Below are 18,978 nucleotides of genomic sequence, written 5' to 3'. Positions count from 1 at the left end.
AATATGAGTTTTCCAAAAATTTTGAATTTTAGAACCTGGTGGCCGTTCATAAACATAAAAGTTGATAAACATAAAAGTTAAGCCGATAATATAAAAATAGTCGAAACATTGCATTTAACATTTTGCTCCATTATTTCGGGTAGCCCCCTAATTTTTTTGATATTTCGAGCGAGTTTTTAAACCAAATTGCCTGTTCAAATTTAAATTTATGCCATGGTTAAAACAACGGGAATATAATTTGGTGAAATACTCCGGGTTGTTGGAGGCATTTTATTTGATTTTCATATTTCTATCCTAGTAGGTGGTATCCTAGTGATTATGGTAGAAAATTATGAATATATGTTAATGTTTTCACTTAGCCCTCGTAAAAATTTCACGCTCTATTTTCGATATTTTTCAGGATTTAACCGCATCTTCCCACTAAAGTTATCTTTATTTCGTAGGCCGGTTCGGCCGTATCAATTGATATAGTTCATTGAATTAATAAAACATCCGCTACTACAGCTATTACATCCCTATAAAATAAAATCTTCCACGAGAATATATACTTTTTAAGATTATATTTTACTATAAATAAATAATACTTTTATTGTGGTTATTCTTCAAAATCTTTATAAATTAATGATACTTCATGATTTGTTGTGAGATCACAAGGTTTCGTTAGGAACTGATCACGTTCTCTGACCCAAATGTTGGCAACTAGAAAGAAAAAAATAAAAAAAAAACACATATATAACACTATTTCACATCAACTACAAGTTTTTCGTTTACTTACTCCATTTGGAACCTTTCAACACCGGGCATGCACCATGATTCGAGCGATAATCCTCATGACCTGAGGCATGTAAATTATACCAGAACAGCAATGAGCCTTTGCGAGGCTTTACCAAAAGTTTGAGGAAAGTGAAACCTGTGCCACCACCTTCCTCGACATCAGAAAGCTGGAAGTAGATGAAATATTAATTGAAATTGATATAAATATAAGCTGGGTTATACCTACATAAAACATGGCCGTTGAAATGCGATTGCCATCCTCTGGAGTAAACCAAGAAGATTCCTGTGAGAATTAACAAATTTTATGTTTTCTTTTTAAAATTTAATTATTTTATTATTTACCGTGAAAAAATCAAAATGTGGCCCGTAGTGACCACCCAAACCGTAATTGACAATTTGCATATCTTCAGCATTGCTGTAATCCAAACCCGATATGTCGCTGACATGTTGCAACATATTTTCCAATACTTTATGTTTATAATATTTAAGCCATGCTGTGTGACTTGTTCTCGTCTCAGAGACTTCATGTTCATCCGTATTTAAATTAAATACTTTTGATCTATCCATATGAGGTTTTGCAATATTTTTAATAGTTTTAATTTGTTGATCGCTGAGTACGTCGTAAACTTGTATGACATATGGATCGAGCGACAGTTGTTCTACCTTGTATGGTTGTAGCAGGCGATATGGATGATTGTTGGTAAAATATTTACAAAAGAGATTTTTTCTCTCTGGGTTGTAGATGTTGTCAAATTCACCACGACACACTGCTTCGAATGATTTAAATTCTTTGGTTTTCTGAAAAGAACATAGTTAGTTAGTTATTATAGAATGTGTGGTACTAAATAATTATCGAAGTAAACAAAATACATGTATTCATATTAAACAATGTTTGATACATAACACCAAAACAAATTTTTCAACATAATCAGGTGTAATTTAGAATTTTGGATTCTCTTGGGCTGTCAGATCTGCCTACGATCTGCCCCATATTAGGTATTTTGATGGTTTTGGGTTAATTTACCAAAATTTCGGTATTTTGGGAGCTTCAGCGAAATTAGCTGTACTTTTATATTTTTGAGTCTTATTGAGAGAAAAATATTGCCCCAAGTTTCGGGGTAACTCATATATATGTACACCCATTATTCGGCATTTGGAGGGTTCTGGAAGGCTGATTTATAAACAAATTTGTGCGGTTTAGTGTCTATAATTCGATATATCTGATTCCTGTTGAACAAAAATAAATCAAAATGGCGATTATTTGAAAAAATATTTTTGAAAAATCGCCGATTTTTGACCAAAAAACAATTTAAAAAAGGGGAAGATCTTCACCGATTGGCTTTATCCTAGTTCATACCGCCACTCGCAAAAGAGAAAAATGCGTTTAAAGTTTGAGAAGCCCTTTAGCCGTCACTTGATGCTGACACAATAAATCGGCTATATTTTCAAGAGGTCTTGAGGTTTTCACTTGAAAATTTGTAGGGACATTCTTGAATAAGTGTAGAATCGAATTTAATCAAAAAAAAATTTTGACCCCGAGAATGGGGGGGGGGGTCCCCTTAAGTTTTCCAACTAGAGTGTCTGTAATTTGGAGCACGAAACACCATAACGTGGTGAAGGGTATAAAATGTTTAGTCCGGCCGAATCTAATGTTCCGACGTTTTTACTCGCTTTTCGTCTAGTTACGACGCCTAATCTCCCAGAAAAGATAATTTCTTACCATACTTATATCTGTTATTACAACATAATTGTGAAGGGTATAAAATGAGGACACATAGGCTCAAACCTCCGCCTTTTTGACCGACCAAACCGTTGAGTTGATGGCTCATTCGCCACATAGTCCTGACTTGACACACAATGACTCTTTTTTTATTCCCGCACATCAAGAAAACAAGTAAAAACATCGTTCAGTTCGAACGGACTGGATATTTTGGAGCCTCCAACAAGAGATGGATATTCATAATATCTACATCGATCTGGTCTATGGGGGACTATGTCATGGTGAATTATTTGTTGAATTAAAATATGCTATAGACATTAAACTACAGCCATTTGGTTAAAAAAGGCTAAAACTCTTAAAATTCCGAAATTTTGGTAGGTACTATTATATGGGTCTATCCTAAAAAATTCAAACATTTTGACTAGAAAATTTGCTACCCAACATGAACTCCACAGTTCTCTCACTTTTGTTGTTGGGTATCTCTTCATCAACACTTCTTGGGGCTTCAGTTTGATTTTCTCGCATATGAAGGTAATACTTAGTACTAGCTTTCTAAGCGCTTCTATGCTAGCACCTCTCTGAATTCAGAGCTATATATATCAATGAGGATCTTACAGATGGTACCCCCAATTCGCTGCATTTTTATGGGTTTTGATCGCATTTTTCGACCGAACTGGCTGCAATTCAGTACATTGAGTTTTTATCGGGTAGCAAATCTCTCCACTAAAAATTATAAATATAGGTCAATTTTTTCGGGTAGCGCCATATAAGGTTAAAATCCAATTTTGGAGTTCTAAAGCGCGTTTTCAACCGAATTTGCTTAAATTTGGTATATTGGGTTCTTATTGGGTATTAAATTTCTCTTCGACCGAATTGTCTGTAATTTAGTGCTTTGAACTCTAATTGTGTAGCAAATTTTCGGTATTTTGGGGTTCTTAAAGTCGTTTTTTCAACTGAATTCGCTGTAATTTGGTATTTTTTGTCGTATATGGTAACAAATCTCCATCCCAAAAATTACTAATTTTCGACCCTTTCAGGGGTCTGATTTCTTTCGTTGGGTTGTCCCCATATAGGTGTATTTTCCATAGTATGGGCGATATTCGTTACTCGAAATTGCCAGTTTTTATCCTACAAATTATGGAATTCTAAGACGATAAAAAAAATTATTTATATTCGCCACCTTTTTGGGGTAGTCCCCATATAACCCCCCTTTTTTATATTAAAATAGTTATCTAATTTGTTCCGCGTTTTGGGTTTGGTTCTAAGAGTCTGTCGTAACCATTTAACCTGCGGAGGATATCGAGATAAAGTTAGAACGTAAGGTTCGATAATGAACTATACATGAACTATAACCCGCATTTAGGCCTAGCACCTGTGTGGGAGGTATCAGAGGGAGTGGACCGATAGTCCACATTTTCGAACCTGAACTAACTTTGGAAGAATAATAAGATAGGCACAGGTTGGATGAAATCAACATTTTCTGGAACATGGTTCACATTATGGTTTTGGTATTTTCCCTACATTTTCATTTCAACCACCTTTTAGTATATCTATGGTGGAGGGTATCCAAAGTTCGACCCGGCCGAACTTAACGCTTTTTCACTTGTTTAATCTCAAATTTAGAAAATCTTCTTTGTTAATTTTAACCAAAAATGTAAATATTTTACTTACATAATACAAATTTTCTACAACAGGTTCATTGGAAAGATTATTATCACTAGCAACAGTTTTCATTTCATTTTCCAATTGCAATTTCTTTTCCAGAGCATGTTCACGTTGAGGATTTCGTTCCAATATATAATCCAATAGATCCAAGGCTGATTCATATTCACCTATAAAAAATGCCCACACAAAAATTTCAACATTACATTACAAGCCTTCGTATAATAAGATATCTTACCCATTGTACGATAATATTCCACTAAATTTTCCATAAAATCCAGCAGACCATCATTTTCGGTTAGTATCGTATCGGCTTGTAATATTTTTGTGGTCTGTTTAAACCATGGTATGGTGTGATTATAATCTCGCATAGCATATAGATATTCACCAACCGCATAACAATCTTGCCATGTCATGGAAGAGCTGTTGTTTTTGTAATGAATTTCATTACATATCAAAATAAATACCAAAAGAAAAAATAATAATAATGTTCATTAAACACATGTTCGCAAATGATTTTCTGTATGTGGGTGTGTGTGTCTGTTTGTATTATGTTTTACATACCCATATTTATTTCCATTTAATATACCACTGGCCACTTGTTCTACATCCAATCTATATGTCTCCTGCAGGCGTACCAATGCCCTTGTTGATCCGGCCATATCAGTTTGTGTGGGAAAACTTAGATTCTGCTTAAGTGTCTCAAAGTTATCGAGAAAGTCTAACAAAAACCAAAAGAAAAAAATGACAATGTTACGGATGAAATATGATGATGTTGATAAGAAAAATGATGTTTGTATAGGGAATGCACAGTGGGATGAGGGGGAACAAATATCTACAATCGGGTGGGATCTTTAGATAGGGGCTATGACTAAAAGGGACTTATATAAACAAATTTCGGCAAAAATGTTCTCACCCACCATATATCAGCATTAAAAAAGCCGCCACTTTGGTAGGAAATTGTGGCCAAGACCTCAAAAATGTCGAAAAAAGAGCGGAGATATGTCTAAACCTAGACCGGCGCTAACATAGAATTTTATTCCTCGTGAATCTTGAAATGCCAAGTCGCACCCACTTCGGTAGAACAATAGGGCTGAAACTTTTCAAAACACTGATAATGGGATGATACCTTAATAAGGAGGCATTGTCAAAACATGGGTCTATAAAGATGAAAAGTTCGATTATAAATATACTGTCATTTCAGTGAGAAATTGCAACAAAATCTTAAAAATACCGAAAACGGGTCGGGACCTTTATTAGGGACCTATGCCAAAACTGGGTCTTACATCGAACATTTTTGCAAAGACGTTTAACCCTCCAAAAACACGAAATAGAAAACATAAAATGGGGTTGGACCCTTATATGGGAGCTAGGTTCAAACATGGACCAATTAGAAATACCAAAAATGTAGCTGGATCTTTATATGTGGTCTGTTTAATAAAATAGGTCCGGAATGCCGAATTAATTGTGGTCAACACATTAAAAAAATAATAAGGGGCGGGACCTTCATTTTTAAGTCAAAACATGAACCTATTTCAATAATTTTCTGCAAATATATTTTCCACCCTGTCGGAATCCGGAATATCAAATTATAGCCACTTCTGTGGGAGGACCTTCAATCTACCGAAAATTTGTCAGCCTCCAAAAATGAGAAATATTGTAATTTCCAGAATACTTATTTCGATATAAGGCTCCAGAATTTCTGACATAAATATACAACCTTCGATAGAAAATAATATGGGGCGGGCCTTAATGGCTATGTCAAAACATGAACCTATGTTAATAATTTTTTGCAAATATATTTTCCACCCTGTCGGAATCCGGAATGCGAAATTATAGCCACTTCTGTGGGAAGACCTTCAACCTACCGAAATGGGTCATCCTCCAAAAATGAGAAATATTGTAATTTCCAGAATACTTATTTCGATATAAGGCTCCAGAATTTCTGATATAAACACGTGATCTTCGATTGACTTTCTATAAGACGGAAGACTATTTAAAGGTCTTCTATAAAAATAAGGATTTTAAGAGGCTGCTAATGCAAAGAAGACCTTCTATAGTTTTCTGTAAATTTATGACCCTCCATAGGTATCCTAATCCTAAAATACCTTCTGCATGGTAATATAGGTCTTCTAGGACCTATAGGTCTTCTATATTTAGAAGACCTTCTATGCCTAGGACTTATATAGGTCTTCTATAGTAGTATACCTTATATATAAGTCTTCTATTCGTAAAAGACCATCTATATATAGGTCTTCTATACATAGTAGACCTTATATATAAGTCTTCTATATATAGAAAAACCTCTATAGGTCTTCTATTCGTAGAAGACCATCTATAGGTCTTGCATACATAAAAGACCTTCTATATGTCTTCTATACCTGAATTACCTTCTATAGGTATTCTATACATAGAAGACCTTCTATAAATATTTTATACATAGAAGATCTTCTATAGGTTTTCTATACATATAACTTTTATAGGTCTTCTTTACATAGAAGACCTTCTATTGATCTTCTACAAATAGAAAACCTTCTTTAGGTCTTCTATCCATTGAAGAAGAATAGAATTTAAGTCTTCTGTGCATACCTTTTTAACCTTTTAATGGCCTGTATATACATTCTATAGGTCTTCAGTACATAGAATGTCTTTGAAATGTCTTTCGTACACAGTAGACTTGACGGAGGTCTTCCAAACATTGAAGTACTTCTATAGGCCTTTAATGCATAGATGACCTTCTTTAGGTCATAAGGACAAGAAAATGCCTTCAATACAGCTTCTTTAGGCCTACTACTATCATCTAATGAAATTGGAAATTGTTATTCAGTCTTTTATTTTTTTAATTTTTATTTAATTTAATTTTTATTTGTTTACTTCTATAGGTCATCTATACCTAGAAGACCTTCTATAGGTCTTCATTACATAGAATGTCTTCTATAGGTCTTCTATACATAGAAGGCCTTCTATAGGTCTTTTATACAAAGAAGACCTTCTATAGGTCTTCTTTACCTAGAAGACCTTCCATAGGTCTTCTATACATAGAAGACTTTCTATAGGTCTTCTATACGTAGAAGACCTTCTATAGGTATTTTATACGAAGCAGACCTTCTATAGGTCTTCTATACCTAAAACACCTTCTATAGGTCTTCTATACGTAGAAGACCTTCTATAGGTATTTTATACGAAGCAGACCTTCTATAGGTATTCTATACATAGAAGACCTTCTATATGTCTTCTTTACCTAGAAGACCTTCCATAGGTCTCCTATACATATAGAACCTTCTATAGGTCTCTTATACATACAAGATCTTCTATAGGTCTTCTATACATATAAGACCTTCTATAGGTCTTCTATATCTATAACTTTTATAGGTCTTCTTTACATAGAAGACCTTCTATTGATCTTCTACAAATAGAAAACCTTCTATAGGTCTTCTATCCATTGAAGAAGAATAGAATTTAAGTCTTCTGTGCATACCTTTTTAACCTTCTAATGGCCTGTATATACATTCTATAGGTCTTCTGTACATAGAGTGTCTTCGAAATGTCTTTTGTACACGGTAGACTTGACGGAGGTCTTCCAAACATTGAAGTACTTCTATAGGCCTTTAATGCATATATGACCTTCTTTAGGTCTTAAGGACAAAAAAATGCCTTCAATACAACTTCTTTAGACCTACTACTATCATCTGATGTAATTGGAAATTGTTATTTAGTCTTTTATTTTTTTTAATTTTTATTTAATTTAGTTTTTATTTTTTTAATTCTATAGGTCTTTTATACAAAGAAGACTTTCTATAGGTCTTCTTTACCTAGAAGACCTTCCATAGCTCTTCTATACATAGAAGACTTTCTATAGGTCTTCTATACATAGAAGACCTTCTATAGGTCTTCTATACCTATAACACCTTCTATAGGTCTTGCATACATAAAATACCTTCTATATGTCTTCTATACCTGAATTACCTTCTATAGGTATTCTATACATAGAAGACCTTCTATAGGTATTTTATACATAGAAGATCTTCTATAGGTCTTCTTTACCTAGAAGACCTTCCATAGGTCTTCTATACATATAGGACCTTCTATAGATCTTCCATACATAGAAGACCTTCTATAGGTCTTCTATACCTAAAATACCATCTATAGGTCTTCTATACCTAAAATACCATCTATAGGTCTTCTATATATAAAACACCATAGAAACCCTTCTATAGGTATTCTATACATAAAAGACCTTCCATAAGTCTTCTGTATTTAGAATACATAGTAGACTTTTCTGAGGTCTTCTGAAGACCGAAGTTCTTCTATACCCATATGACCTTCAATTGGCCTTTAATGCTCAAAATACCTTCAGTAGATCTTCTTTAGGCGAAATTAAAAATTTAATTTTTAAAAATTATGTAATCTCTTCCCACTGTGCCTATATTTTGCATGTACTAGCATCAAATTGAATGTACATTCTGTGTATGACAAAGTAGTATATGCTGTGGTTTAAAGAAAATATTCATTAAATTCTGTTTACAAGTAACCAACCTAACTGCCTACCTGGCATGTCCATGTCAACATACTACATACATACCTTGACGTGTTGTGTCCATTGCAATTGTCTCCTCAAATGTTGGCCAATCGGTAAAGAGACGTTTTATCAGACGATATGCATTTATTGGATTGCTGAGGTAACCCTCAAGATCTTTGGTAGCCATATTTTGTTCATGACGTATGATGTCCATTTCACTGAAAGAGACAAAAATTGTGATAAATATGACAAGACGATAAAATTAATTATTAACATTTCTATACAATTTATAAAACAAAACAAATTTAAGAAAAAGAAGAATAAGTAGTGTGAAAGTAGCGCATAAACTTAATTAATTCACAATTAATGAGGATTAGCACTAATTTTTCAACAGATATCTGATATCTAGTTTTTCAACTAATTTAAATTGTTGCAATGCAAGTTAGTGACAAACTTTGAAATGTCATAAATTGTTCACTAGTTCTGTTAACTTTTCAGGGCATTTTTTGGTTTTGAAGAACATGTTTGCATTTTTATTTGGTATATTTTTCTTGTTTAGAACAACGTGCTGTCTAGAGACCAGCCAAATATGTGAAGGGGTGTTATTGCTTTCTAATGCTATTTTTTTTTCGAAAACAGACACTTTAGTTGGAAAACTGAAACACGATTTTTTTTCACCGATATGCCAAATCATACCATCTCCCCTGAGAAAATTCGGTTAAAATTGTTTAATACCGAGAAGCGGAACTTTAGGTGGGTTTATATCAAAACTTTGAAGTATACATACACCGCATAAATTTTTATATAAGTCAGCCTTCCAGAACCCAGTAAAGCTCCATCGTTTGGAAAATGCGGCTGAACCTAGGGGCAATGTTAATAAATTTGGGGCAGGGACATTTTCTGCTCAATGAGGATCTCAACTATTATATTGCTCTCAAATTGGTTGAAATACGTGCATACGTAAAAGGTGCATCAATATTGATAATTTTTAGCAAGTTCAATACCACAACCCAAAATAAGAAATTATAACCACCCAACCATGACCATCAAAATACCGAATTTTGGGGGTACTGTTACATGGATGCTACCCCGAAACATAAACCAATATTGATAATTTTTCCTAGCCAGATCTGATCGCCAAAATGAATTCAAAATACCAATTTACAGCTTATTCTTTTGAAAAGTCTAAAAACAATTAACCTATTTGGAATATTTTCTGTTAAGAAAATTGTTGTTTACCAGGAATCAGGCGAGCCAAATTACAGCCACTGGTAATATACCCTACACAACTATGTTGTCAGTGTATTATAGCTTTTTGCAGCCCCATGAGTTTGTAACGCCGCGAAATATTGGTGCTAGCCCCACCTTTAAGTGTACCGATCGACATATTTCGTCTAGCTGAGTCAATCTAGACATATGTGTCCGTCGCCACAATTATGATCCGAGCATCACGAAATGTCACACCCGGAAGGGAATCTGGCCAATGAATAAGTATGACTGTTTTGAAGAAAATCGGTCAAAATTTAGCGGGTCAAATGGACCTAGACTTTTGTGTCAAAAATTATAATGTTTTTATTCTGGGCCGTATATATTTACTCCTGAAGGACATATACCCGAGAACTTGAAAATATATCCAAGAGGAGTGGTTGAACTTTAAATTGATGCCATTTACGGTGTTGTATGTACTCGGAAACGTAAATATTTAAAGGTAAATATGTGTTATGATATTGTTTAGTATTACCATTACCCCACTAAAGGGCGGAAATGTCGTACTGATTGCTTTGAAATTTTACACGAAGTTCCGGTTATGGTCAAGACCTTGCCAATAATTTTCGGTGATGTTGAGATGAGATCTAGGGTTTGCAATGAACCGATAACTTTATTCCTGTCAGTTTTTCTAGTCGCTCTATAGAACATCACATATGTAACACGGTGAAAGGGATCTGACCAAATACTTAGGATGTCTTTTATATAATCATCGGTCAATAGTTCGAGAGTCGAATCAATTTTTATTTCATGGATTATATATTAACCTCGGGAAAACAAGATTTTGAAAATATGCCTGGGTTAGAAAGTGAAGCTGTTGACCTAAAAAAGTTAGATTTTCATGATAGTTGTGTGGGGTATCTTATGATTGACCCCGTCCTACTATACTGCTCCGCTCACTGTTTCATATTAGCTTAATTTCAAATCATAGATCTGCATCGAGTATCTTCTGATTTGGGCCACCGTTTTGCATTTTAAGGGGACCCCCCCATTCTCGGGGTCAAAATGTTGTTGATATTATTCGAATCTACACTAATTGATGAATGTCCCTACAAAATTTCAAGTGAAAATCTCAAGAACTCTTGAAGATATAGCCGATTTATTGTGTAAGCATGAAGTGACGGCTAAAGGGCTTCTCAAACTTTAAACGCGTTTTTCTCTAAACATTTTTTTGTGAATGGCGGGCACGATAACTCAAAAACTAATAACCCAATCGATTTCAAATTTTTACACGTTTCTCTGTGAGTGTATAGCTATCGTATGAACTAGGATAAAGCCAATCGGTGACCCCATTCTCGGGGTCAAAATGTTGTTGATATAATTCGAATCTACACTAATTGATGAATGTCCCTACAAAATTTCAAGTGAAAATCTCAAGAACTCTTGAAGATATAGCCGATTTATTGTGTAAGCATGAAGTGACGGCTAAAGGGCTTCTCAAACTTTAAACGCGTTTTTCTCTAAACATTTTTTTGTGAATGGCGGGCACGATAACTCAAAAACTAATAACCCAATCGATTTCAAATTTTTACACGTTTCTCTGTGAGTATATAGCTATCGTATGAACTAGGATAAAGCCAATCGGTGAAGATCTTCCTTATTTTTTAACTTAGTTTTTGGTAAAAAAATCGCCGATTTTCCACAAATATTTTTTCAAAGGTCCACCATTTTGTTAATTTTAGATCGAAGTCAATAATCCTAGTTCATACGAGAGCTAGACATGTACTCTTTCTAACACCGTTGGAATTTTCGGATTTCGATGTTCCAGTGAGGAGTTATCATGCCCGCCATCAAAAATAAGGACTTTTCTTTAATTACAAAAAACAACAACAAAACAACAACAAACATTTTTTGTAAATTATTTTTCTTCTCTTTTAAATCTTCAATTATATACGTGCAAAGTTACAAACCTTAACAAGCATTGGTATTCATTTACCAGCCCATTGAAAATCTTGAAAAATTAAAATCGAGAATGGGTGGGGTTCCCTTAAAGGTAACTTCGTAATGCCTCTCTCATTGAAGTCCTACTCTCTATTTGCAAAAACTCGATTTTAACCAATTTTTTTATCATAAAAGAAATTTTGCAATGCAAGAAAAAAGATGATAATCGCCAAGTGCGGACTGTATGGCGGATGCATTGAAACTTCCCTACCAATGTCCCGAAGTTTCTGGCGAGTCACTGTAGATGTGTGTGGCCTAGCGTTGTCCTGTTGGCCAATTCTGATCGTTTCTGATCAATTGCTATCTTCAAACGGCCCAGTTGTTGACAGTAGAGATCAGAATTTATCGTTTAGTCATATGAAAGCAACTAAAAATTAATAATCCCCTTCCAGTCCCAGCAAAGGCATAGCAGAACCTTCCTGGCCGTTAGTCCTGGTTTTGCACCCATTTGAGGTGTTTCACCTTTGGCCACGATCGTTTTCTCACAGGGTTATTGAATGTGATCCATTTCTCATGTCCAGTCACCATCCGTTTAAGGAATGGGTCTATCTCAATCCAAGGATCCAAAATTTCAAGAGATAAACATTTTAAAGCATTAATATTTTTCCAGCAACCTAAAACCGGTCCTAAAAACATGGTTCTAGGATTTTCATAATACCTTCAATAGGTCGGGATTGTTTTATATGAGCTATTGTGATTTTTATTTGGTTTTCTTTAGGTTTTTTTATTCTATGAAAATTCAAAAATTTAAATTGGAAAATATAACCTATGTCGCAGTATGAACCTATATTGAAATATTTTAGTATTAGAAGTGTAGACTTCATACTGGGCTTAATGAGAACCCAATTTTAGAGTAATTTATATTAAAAATTTAGTTAGAACTATTAAAATTTATTTAGGAAGCTTAAAATGACATTTACATAACAAATTTTTATCGTGTTAACCCACATTATGAGGATTTATTTGGAATTTATTCAAAGGAATTAACAATGTAAACCCATTGGATTAACGAAATCCGGTTCAATGTAAATTTACTATAAGAAAGATATTTATTCCTTATTTTTCTAAGATGTTAAACGAGCCATGTAATCCTCTGAGTATACAAAGCGTTCAATTATTACGTTTTTATTACCAAACAGAAGAAGATTGTTTTTATATTTTTTATTTTTTTCAGTGTACTTTAGTCATGCACTTCTTTATCAATTGGCCCATGTTGTATTGTCCTAAGAACCGATCTTCCAATATGTAAGGGTTGTTCGCAGTTATAAAATATATGAATTGTCATAATCATAATTGAAGTGGTGGTAACTTTCACGCAACAAATATTACAATCAATTGATACATCCCTCCTGCGGTGTTGCAACGACAAATCATATTGATGACAATAAATCATATTTTAACTACCCCTCATAAAAAGGTCATATTAATGCATATCGGAATTGTTCAATTAATTGCATGTGCTTATTGTTCATTTGAATTATGGATTGTAGTGTCGGACATGGTGACCTCATTGTTAGCCTTTTCATCTTAGCTTCTCAACTTTTTTCACACGTTTCAGTGTGAACTGCAAATTGATTTGTATTTTTTTCTGTTCGTGCGAATTGCAAGCAATAGACCACCAACTGTGTTGCAAGCAAATACCTTGAGGGAAAACTATTTTTGTTTGCGAAGTGTTGTTCTTTTTTTTTAATAATTGCATTCATAATAATAATGGTTATAATAAGGATTTTAATATTATTGGTGTTGGAAATTAAAGGAAACATGGATGACTGCAAATGTCATATATTTTTTGTATTCCATGGAATGTAAGAAAAATATCAACGTGACGTTTTTTTTTTTTTGCAAAAGTAGTATTTTTATAGAAATGCATGAAATATTCCACTATGTTTATAAAAACATAAAGTCCCATGCATTTCATGGGTTAATAACAATTGGTTAAATTAAATTTCAAAATATAAAAGTAGACTGTCTTATTGTGGATTGTATACTCTTAAACCACAATAACATATTTTATATTTATGGGTATATTATTCAGACTCATCTTCCAATGTCTGTTCTTTTAATAATTGTTGTCTGGAATATAAACAAAAATTCACAATAAAATGATCCAGATTTGTATTCCAATCATTACTGTCAATTAAAAATTTTGATTTGTTTTGTTATCTTTCCAAAAACCGGAATATTGCTAATGAAAATAATCCGTTAACAAAAATTGTTTTAATTAGAATAAATTGTTTATATCGAATTTCATAGATATGATTTGATTATAAAAACGAGTGTCATAATATTACACTGCGGAACAAAAGACATTCTTTTAGGCTCCAAAAATGGAATGAATTTACCCCAATTGGGATAAATACTAAATCGATCTAGCTGCAATTAATATTTTCGATTTTCATTATACAACAGGTCTTCCTATGACATATTTTCGTTGCATGTATCGATATACCTCCCATATTACATTTCAAAAGGACAATGAAAACATATGAAAAACGATTGTGTGAATTAATATTAAATAGCGATTTTGGAAATTCGTAACATATGTGTACGAACATTTATTAATGTATATTAACGATACCAAATGTAGTAGATCTACGACGATGTTGATTTAAAAAATTTGGAGATTGGGCTTTAATTTGGCATTCCGAGTTCTTGTATAAAGAAAATACATACTGTATACAAAATTCATATTCGTATACCCACTAGAAATGAAGAATTTACGAATTATTCAATACAAATTCAAAATTTATATTATCGATGACAAAAACCGTATTCGTAAAGAAGACTCATATTATGATAAGACCTCCAACATAGCGAAAAATACGTGAGCTAATATAATATGACATAAAAATACCTAATAGTGGGCCTACCTTATATGGGTTATAATAAAATTGAGATCAATTTTATTATAGCCATACCAAATTACAGCCAATTCGGTTGGAAAAGGTGTCCAAAATCCTTAAAATGCAGAACATTGGGGGTAATGTTATATGGGGGATACACCAAAATGTGGACCGATATATCCCATTTGCAATATCAAACACGAGTACTAGCAATGTTTGTGCAAAATTTCAGAGCTCTATCTTAAATATTCCGATATCTATCGTTATTTCAACAGAAAGACAGACTGACGGTAATTCGTAAATCGACAAGGATTTTATTCTGATCAAGAATATGTATACTTTGTGGGGTTTCCGGTGAATATTTCGAGGTGTTGTAAATGGAATGACAAATTTAGTATACACTTCTGGTGCAGGGTATAATAAAGATATTACGCATTCTAATAAATTTATTATTTGGTTGAATATCCCTTTTGTCTTATGACCGCAATTAGATACCTAGGCATTGATTCGATTAATTTGGGGGTTATTTTTTAGATTTGGAACAAGTAAAAGTCAATGGGAGCTAAATCAGGAGAATAAGGTGGGTGGTCAAGCAACTCGTACTTTCATTCGTTGATTTTAGCCATTGTTAAAATACTCTTGTGAGCTGGTACGTTGTCTTGATGAAATTTTATTTTTTTTGTGTTTTTTCTCGAATTTGATTTAATTGATCCAAAAGGTTGCAATAGTACTCTTAATTTATTGTTTTACCCTTTTGCAGATAGTCAATCAATGAAATACCTTTGAAGTCCCAAAAAAACCGTTGCCTTAAACTTAACAGCATATTGAATTATTTTCGTCTTCTTTGGGGTACTTCCTCCAGCTTCAGTCCATTGTTTGGACTGTTCTTTTGTCTCTGGAGTATAGTGGTGGATCCATGTCTCATCAACAGTTATGAAACGACGCTTAAGCCCATTTTATTTCGCTTAAAGCTATCCAAACAAGCTTGTGAAATATTCATTCTTATGCGTTTTTGATCGACTGTTAACAAATGCGGCACCCATCTTGCTGAATGCTTTTTCATCTGTAGTTCTTTATGCTAATTTAAATGGACTCGATCATTTGAGATGCCCATGGTATTAGCATTTTCACGCACCTTTATTCGTCGATCATTTACAATTGTTACAATTTCTGTTGTTGTTGCTGCTTTTTGACGTCCACTACGTGGTGCATCTGCAACCCAATTTTTTACTGTTGCATATGAAGGAGCACTTTCATCTAACACATTCACCAAATCATTATGAATTTCTTGTCCCTATAAACTTTTTTTATGTACATATTTAATGACAGCACACATTTCTAATTTTTTCATCGCAAAAAAATTGCAGATGCGTCTTTTTTGAACACCTGTTTCTATATTAAGGTGTGGCCAGATCAAAACAAAATTTAACACTTGTTTATAACATAAATGGAAGTTTCCAAAACACGAAACTTTTTTTCTCTTTATACCGCGCTTTTTGTGACAGGCTAAGAGGTTTCCGAACTGCTCTCGTAATTCAATATACAAACTATTTAAAAAAAGGTTTTTTATCTTTTAAGCTTCAAAATTTTGCAAAAATATTACAACAATCTAACATATTTTGTGTTGCAAATGGGATATATGGGTCCACGTTTCATGTTTCACATTAAAAATCGTAGCTGCTATTCCAACCCAAAAGGGCTTTCATTTGGCATCCCGAGTTCTTGGAAATTAAAATGACTCCAGAAAATATGCAACATACAGTGGCGTGCAGAGTCGAGTGAATGTTTGTACATTGAACACCTTTTACGTCATTAAAATAAAAGTAAACCAGTGAGCGGAGAGGTATAGTCGGACTGGGCCGACCATATGATACCCCACACAAATGCCACCGATCTCTAAGTTTCAGCGGAATATATTCGGACCGATTTGGTGTCAATAACTCCTTCAATGCGATTTTTTCGAATCATGTTTCCCGCAGTAAATATTGACTCCATGAAATTTATTTTTTTTAACGCAAAAAAACTTTTGACCTTCATCATTCAAGACAGCTATTCGAATTAGTCAGATCACCGTCCCATCTAGGGCGACTAGAAACCCAGGCACAAATTATTTTCGTGACGATTGGTCCATAACTGAGGTCTGTATCGTGTTTACAAACGCACACACATGTCTAAATCGACTCAGCTAGTCGAGATATGACGATCGATATGATATTTCGGGGTGTTGCAAACTATTGCGGCCACACAAGGGTATAAAAAGAAAATTTAATTTTTCTTGTTGTATTTTGTTAAGTATTTATAAAATTAAAATTTTTTAATTAATTTAAATTAAAAAATTAAATCTTCAATTTCAAAAAAATAAAGAGAACAAAATCAACACTCTTTTGAAAAAAATTTGCAGATTTTATTTGTAAATATGTTTGTAACAGGCAAAAGGAATCGAGATAGACCCATGACTCCTTTTGAGAATATGCATAGAATCACTTTCTGAGTCGATTTACGCATGTCCGTCTGTCCATCCATGTATTTTTGTGAACAAAGTACAGGTCGCATTTATGATCCGATTTGAATGAAATTTGGCACATATCACTTTTTTGGCTCAAAGACGAATCCTATTGAAATTGGAGAAAATCGGTTCAGATTTAGATACAGCTCCCATATATAGTTTCGTCCGATTTTAGGTAAATGGTGCACCATTTACTGTCAATATTAGTCCGATTGTGACAAAAGTTTGCACAGAGGACTGAATTAGGCACAGATTGTTGTGTGCCAATTTTTGATGAAATCGGTTCAGATTTAGGTATAGGTCCCATATATAGTTTCGTCCGATTTTAGGTAAATGGGGCACCAAACTCCCAATATTTATCCGCTTGAGACAAAATTTTGCACAGAGTACTGAATTAGGTCTAGATTGATACATGCCAAGTTTTTTGAAATCGGTTCAGATTTAGATATAGCTCCCATATATAGTTTGGTCCGATTTTAGGTAAATGGTGCACCAAACTCCCAATATTTGTCCGATTTTGCACAGAGTACTGAATTAGGTATAGATTGATACATGCCAAGTTTTTTTTGAAATCGATTCAGATTTAGATATAGCTCCCATATACGCATGTCCGTCCGTCCGTCTGTCCGTCCATGTTTTTTTTTGAACAAAGTACAGGTCGCATTTATGATCCGATTTGAATGAAATTTGGCACATGTCACTTTTTTGGCTCAAAGACGAATCCTATTGAGAATCGGTACAGATTTAGATATAGCTCCCATATATATATTTTTAAAAAGTATCCAAATTACAAATATTCACTCGCTCCGGCTCGCCACAGTTGGTCAATGATTTTACACATCCCTCATATGCCCCTTCTGCGTATTTTGATATTCCAAAGCTCATTTTCAAACAGAAGTGGTTATAATTTGGCATCCCCGTGATGTGGGCAGAAAAGGTATAATTTTAGATAATGTTTTTACATACCATCCAGATAAAGGTTTCATTGAAAAACTTAGATCATTATGCTTGACTCGAAAGAGTATAAATAACTCACTTAAAAAAGGTATCGTATTTAGTATTTAAAATTGGAGTAGCATTCCGACAGAAAATGTTCAAGGTAGGTTAATGTCTTAATACCAAGTTTAGTAATTGTTAATTTCCTCCTCATGGTAAAAGTGCAAAAATTCGGCCTGCCCAAAGTTAAGTTTTCTATTCCATAAGTTGTGCCCTGAACTGCGAAGCAGAATTATTTTACTGTAGTTCACATATTTTGAAGGATATTGATTATATATTTAATATTTCGACATAGAACAAATGTTTGTTATAGGCCGTTATTCTATCTAAGTTATTACAAATTGATAGTATCACTATATGTCAATGTTTCAACACAGTCCCTATGTATAGTTTCTATCCGTTATAAGGTCAAATACATTCTTTTACTAGGGGATTGTAATTTTGTATTTAGACTATTCCGAGGTTTCGCAGAAATATATGGACCATTTTTAGATGACTCCAATGTAATGGTCCCACCAAAGCGTTTTTTTCAACCTGGTCAATGCTTGCTCGAAGGATAACAATTTAAAACATTTATTTTTTAATTCATATCAACATATTTAATTTTATGCAACAATTTAAAAACTTTCCATCAAACTTCACACAATTAAAACAAATAGGGAATTAAAGGATCCCCTAAATTGACCCACAAATTTACCAACTACAATAGTAAATTTCAACAAAATTATTTTGTAAATATAAATACATTTTT

The 18,978-nt window shown here is 33.6% G+C and overlaps 1 protein-coding gene across 1 annotated transcript in view; it reads right to left on the bottom strand.

The window, feature by feature from the left end:
- Positions 1-595: 595 nt before the first annotated feature.
- The window catches only part of LOC133329871 (prolyl 4-hydroxylase subunit alpha-2-like), a 32,424-nt gene continuing 14,041 nt past the window's right edge, over positions 596-18,978 (bottom strand). The window contains exons 7-14 of the mRNA XM_061538332.1: positions 8,739-8,893; positions 4,721-4,877; positions 4,395-4,579; positions 4,166-4,326; positions 1,117-1,572; positions 1,001-1,057; positions 776-941; positions 596-699 (exon numbers count right to left, since the gene is read on the bottom strand). Of these exons, the coding sequence (XP_061394316.1) occupies positions 596-699; positions 776-941; positions 1,001-1,057; positions 1,117-1,572; positions 4,166-4,326; positions 4,395-4,579; positions 4,721-4,877; positions 8,739-8,893 (1,441 nt within the window). The remainder of the gene's footprint in view (positions 700-775; positions 942-1,000; positions 1,058-1,116; positions 1,573-4,165; positions 4,327-4,394; positions 4,580-4,720; positions 4,878-8,738; positions 8,894-18,978) is intronic.

Source organism: Musca vetustissima, unplaced genomic scaffold (genome assembly GCF_032173495.1).
Source record: "Musca vetustissima isolate MV318-11 ecotype Yass unplaced genomic scaffold, APGP_CSIRO_Mvet_v1 utg5835, whole genome shotgun sequence".
In the NCBI taxonomy this organism is placed as follows: Eukaryota; Metazoa; Arthropoda; class Insecta; order Diptera; family Muscidae; genus Musca; species Musca vetustissima.
The sequence above is the reverse complement of the archived record's forward strand: the minus strand, read 5'-3'. Positions and strand labels throughout refer to the sequence as shown.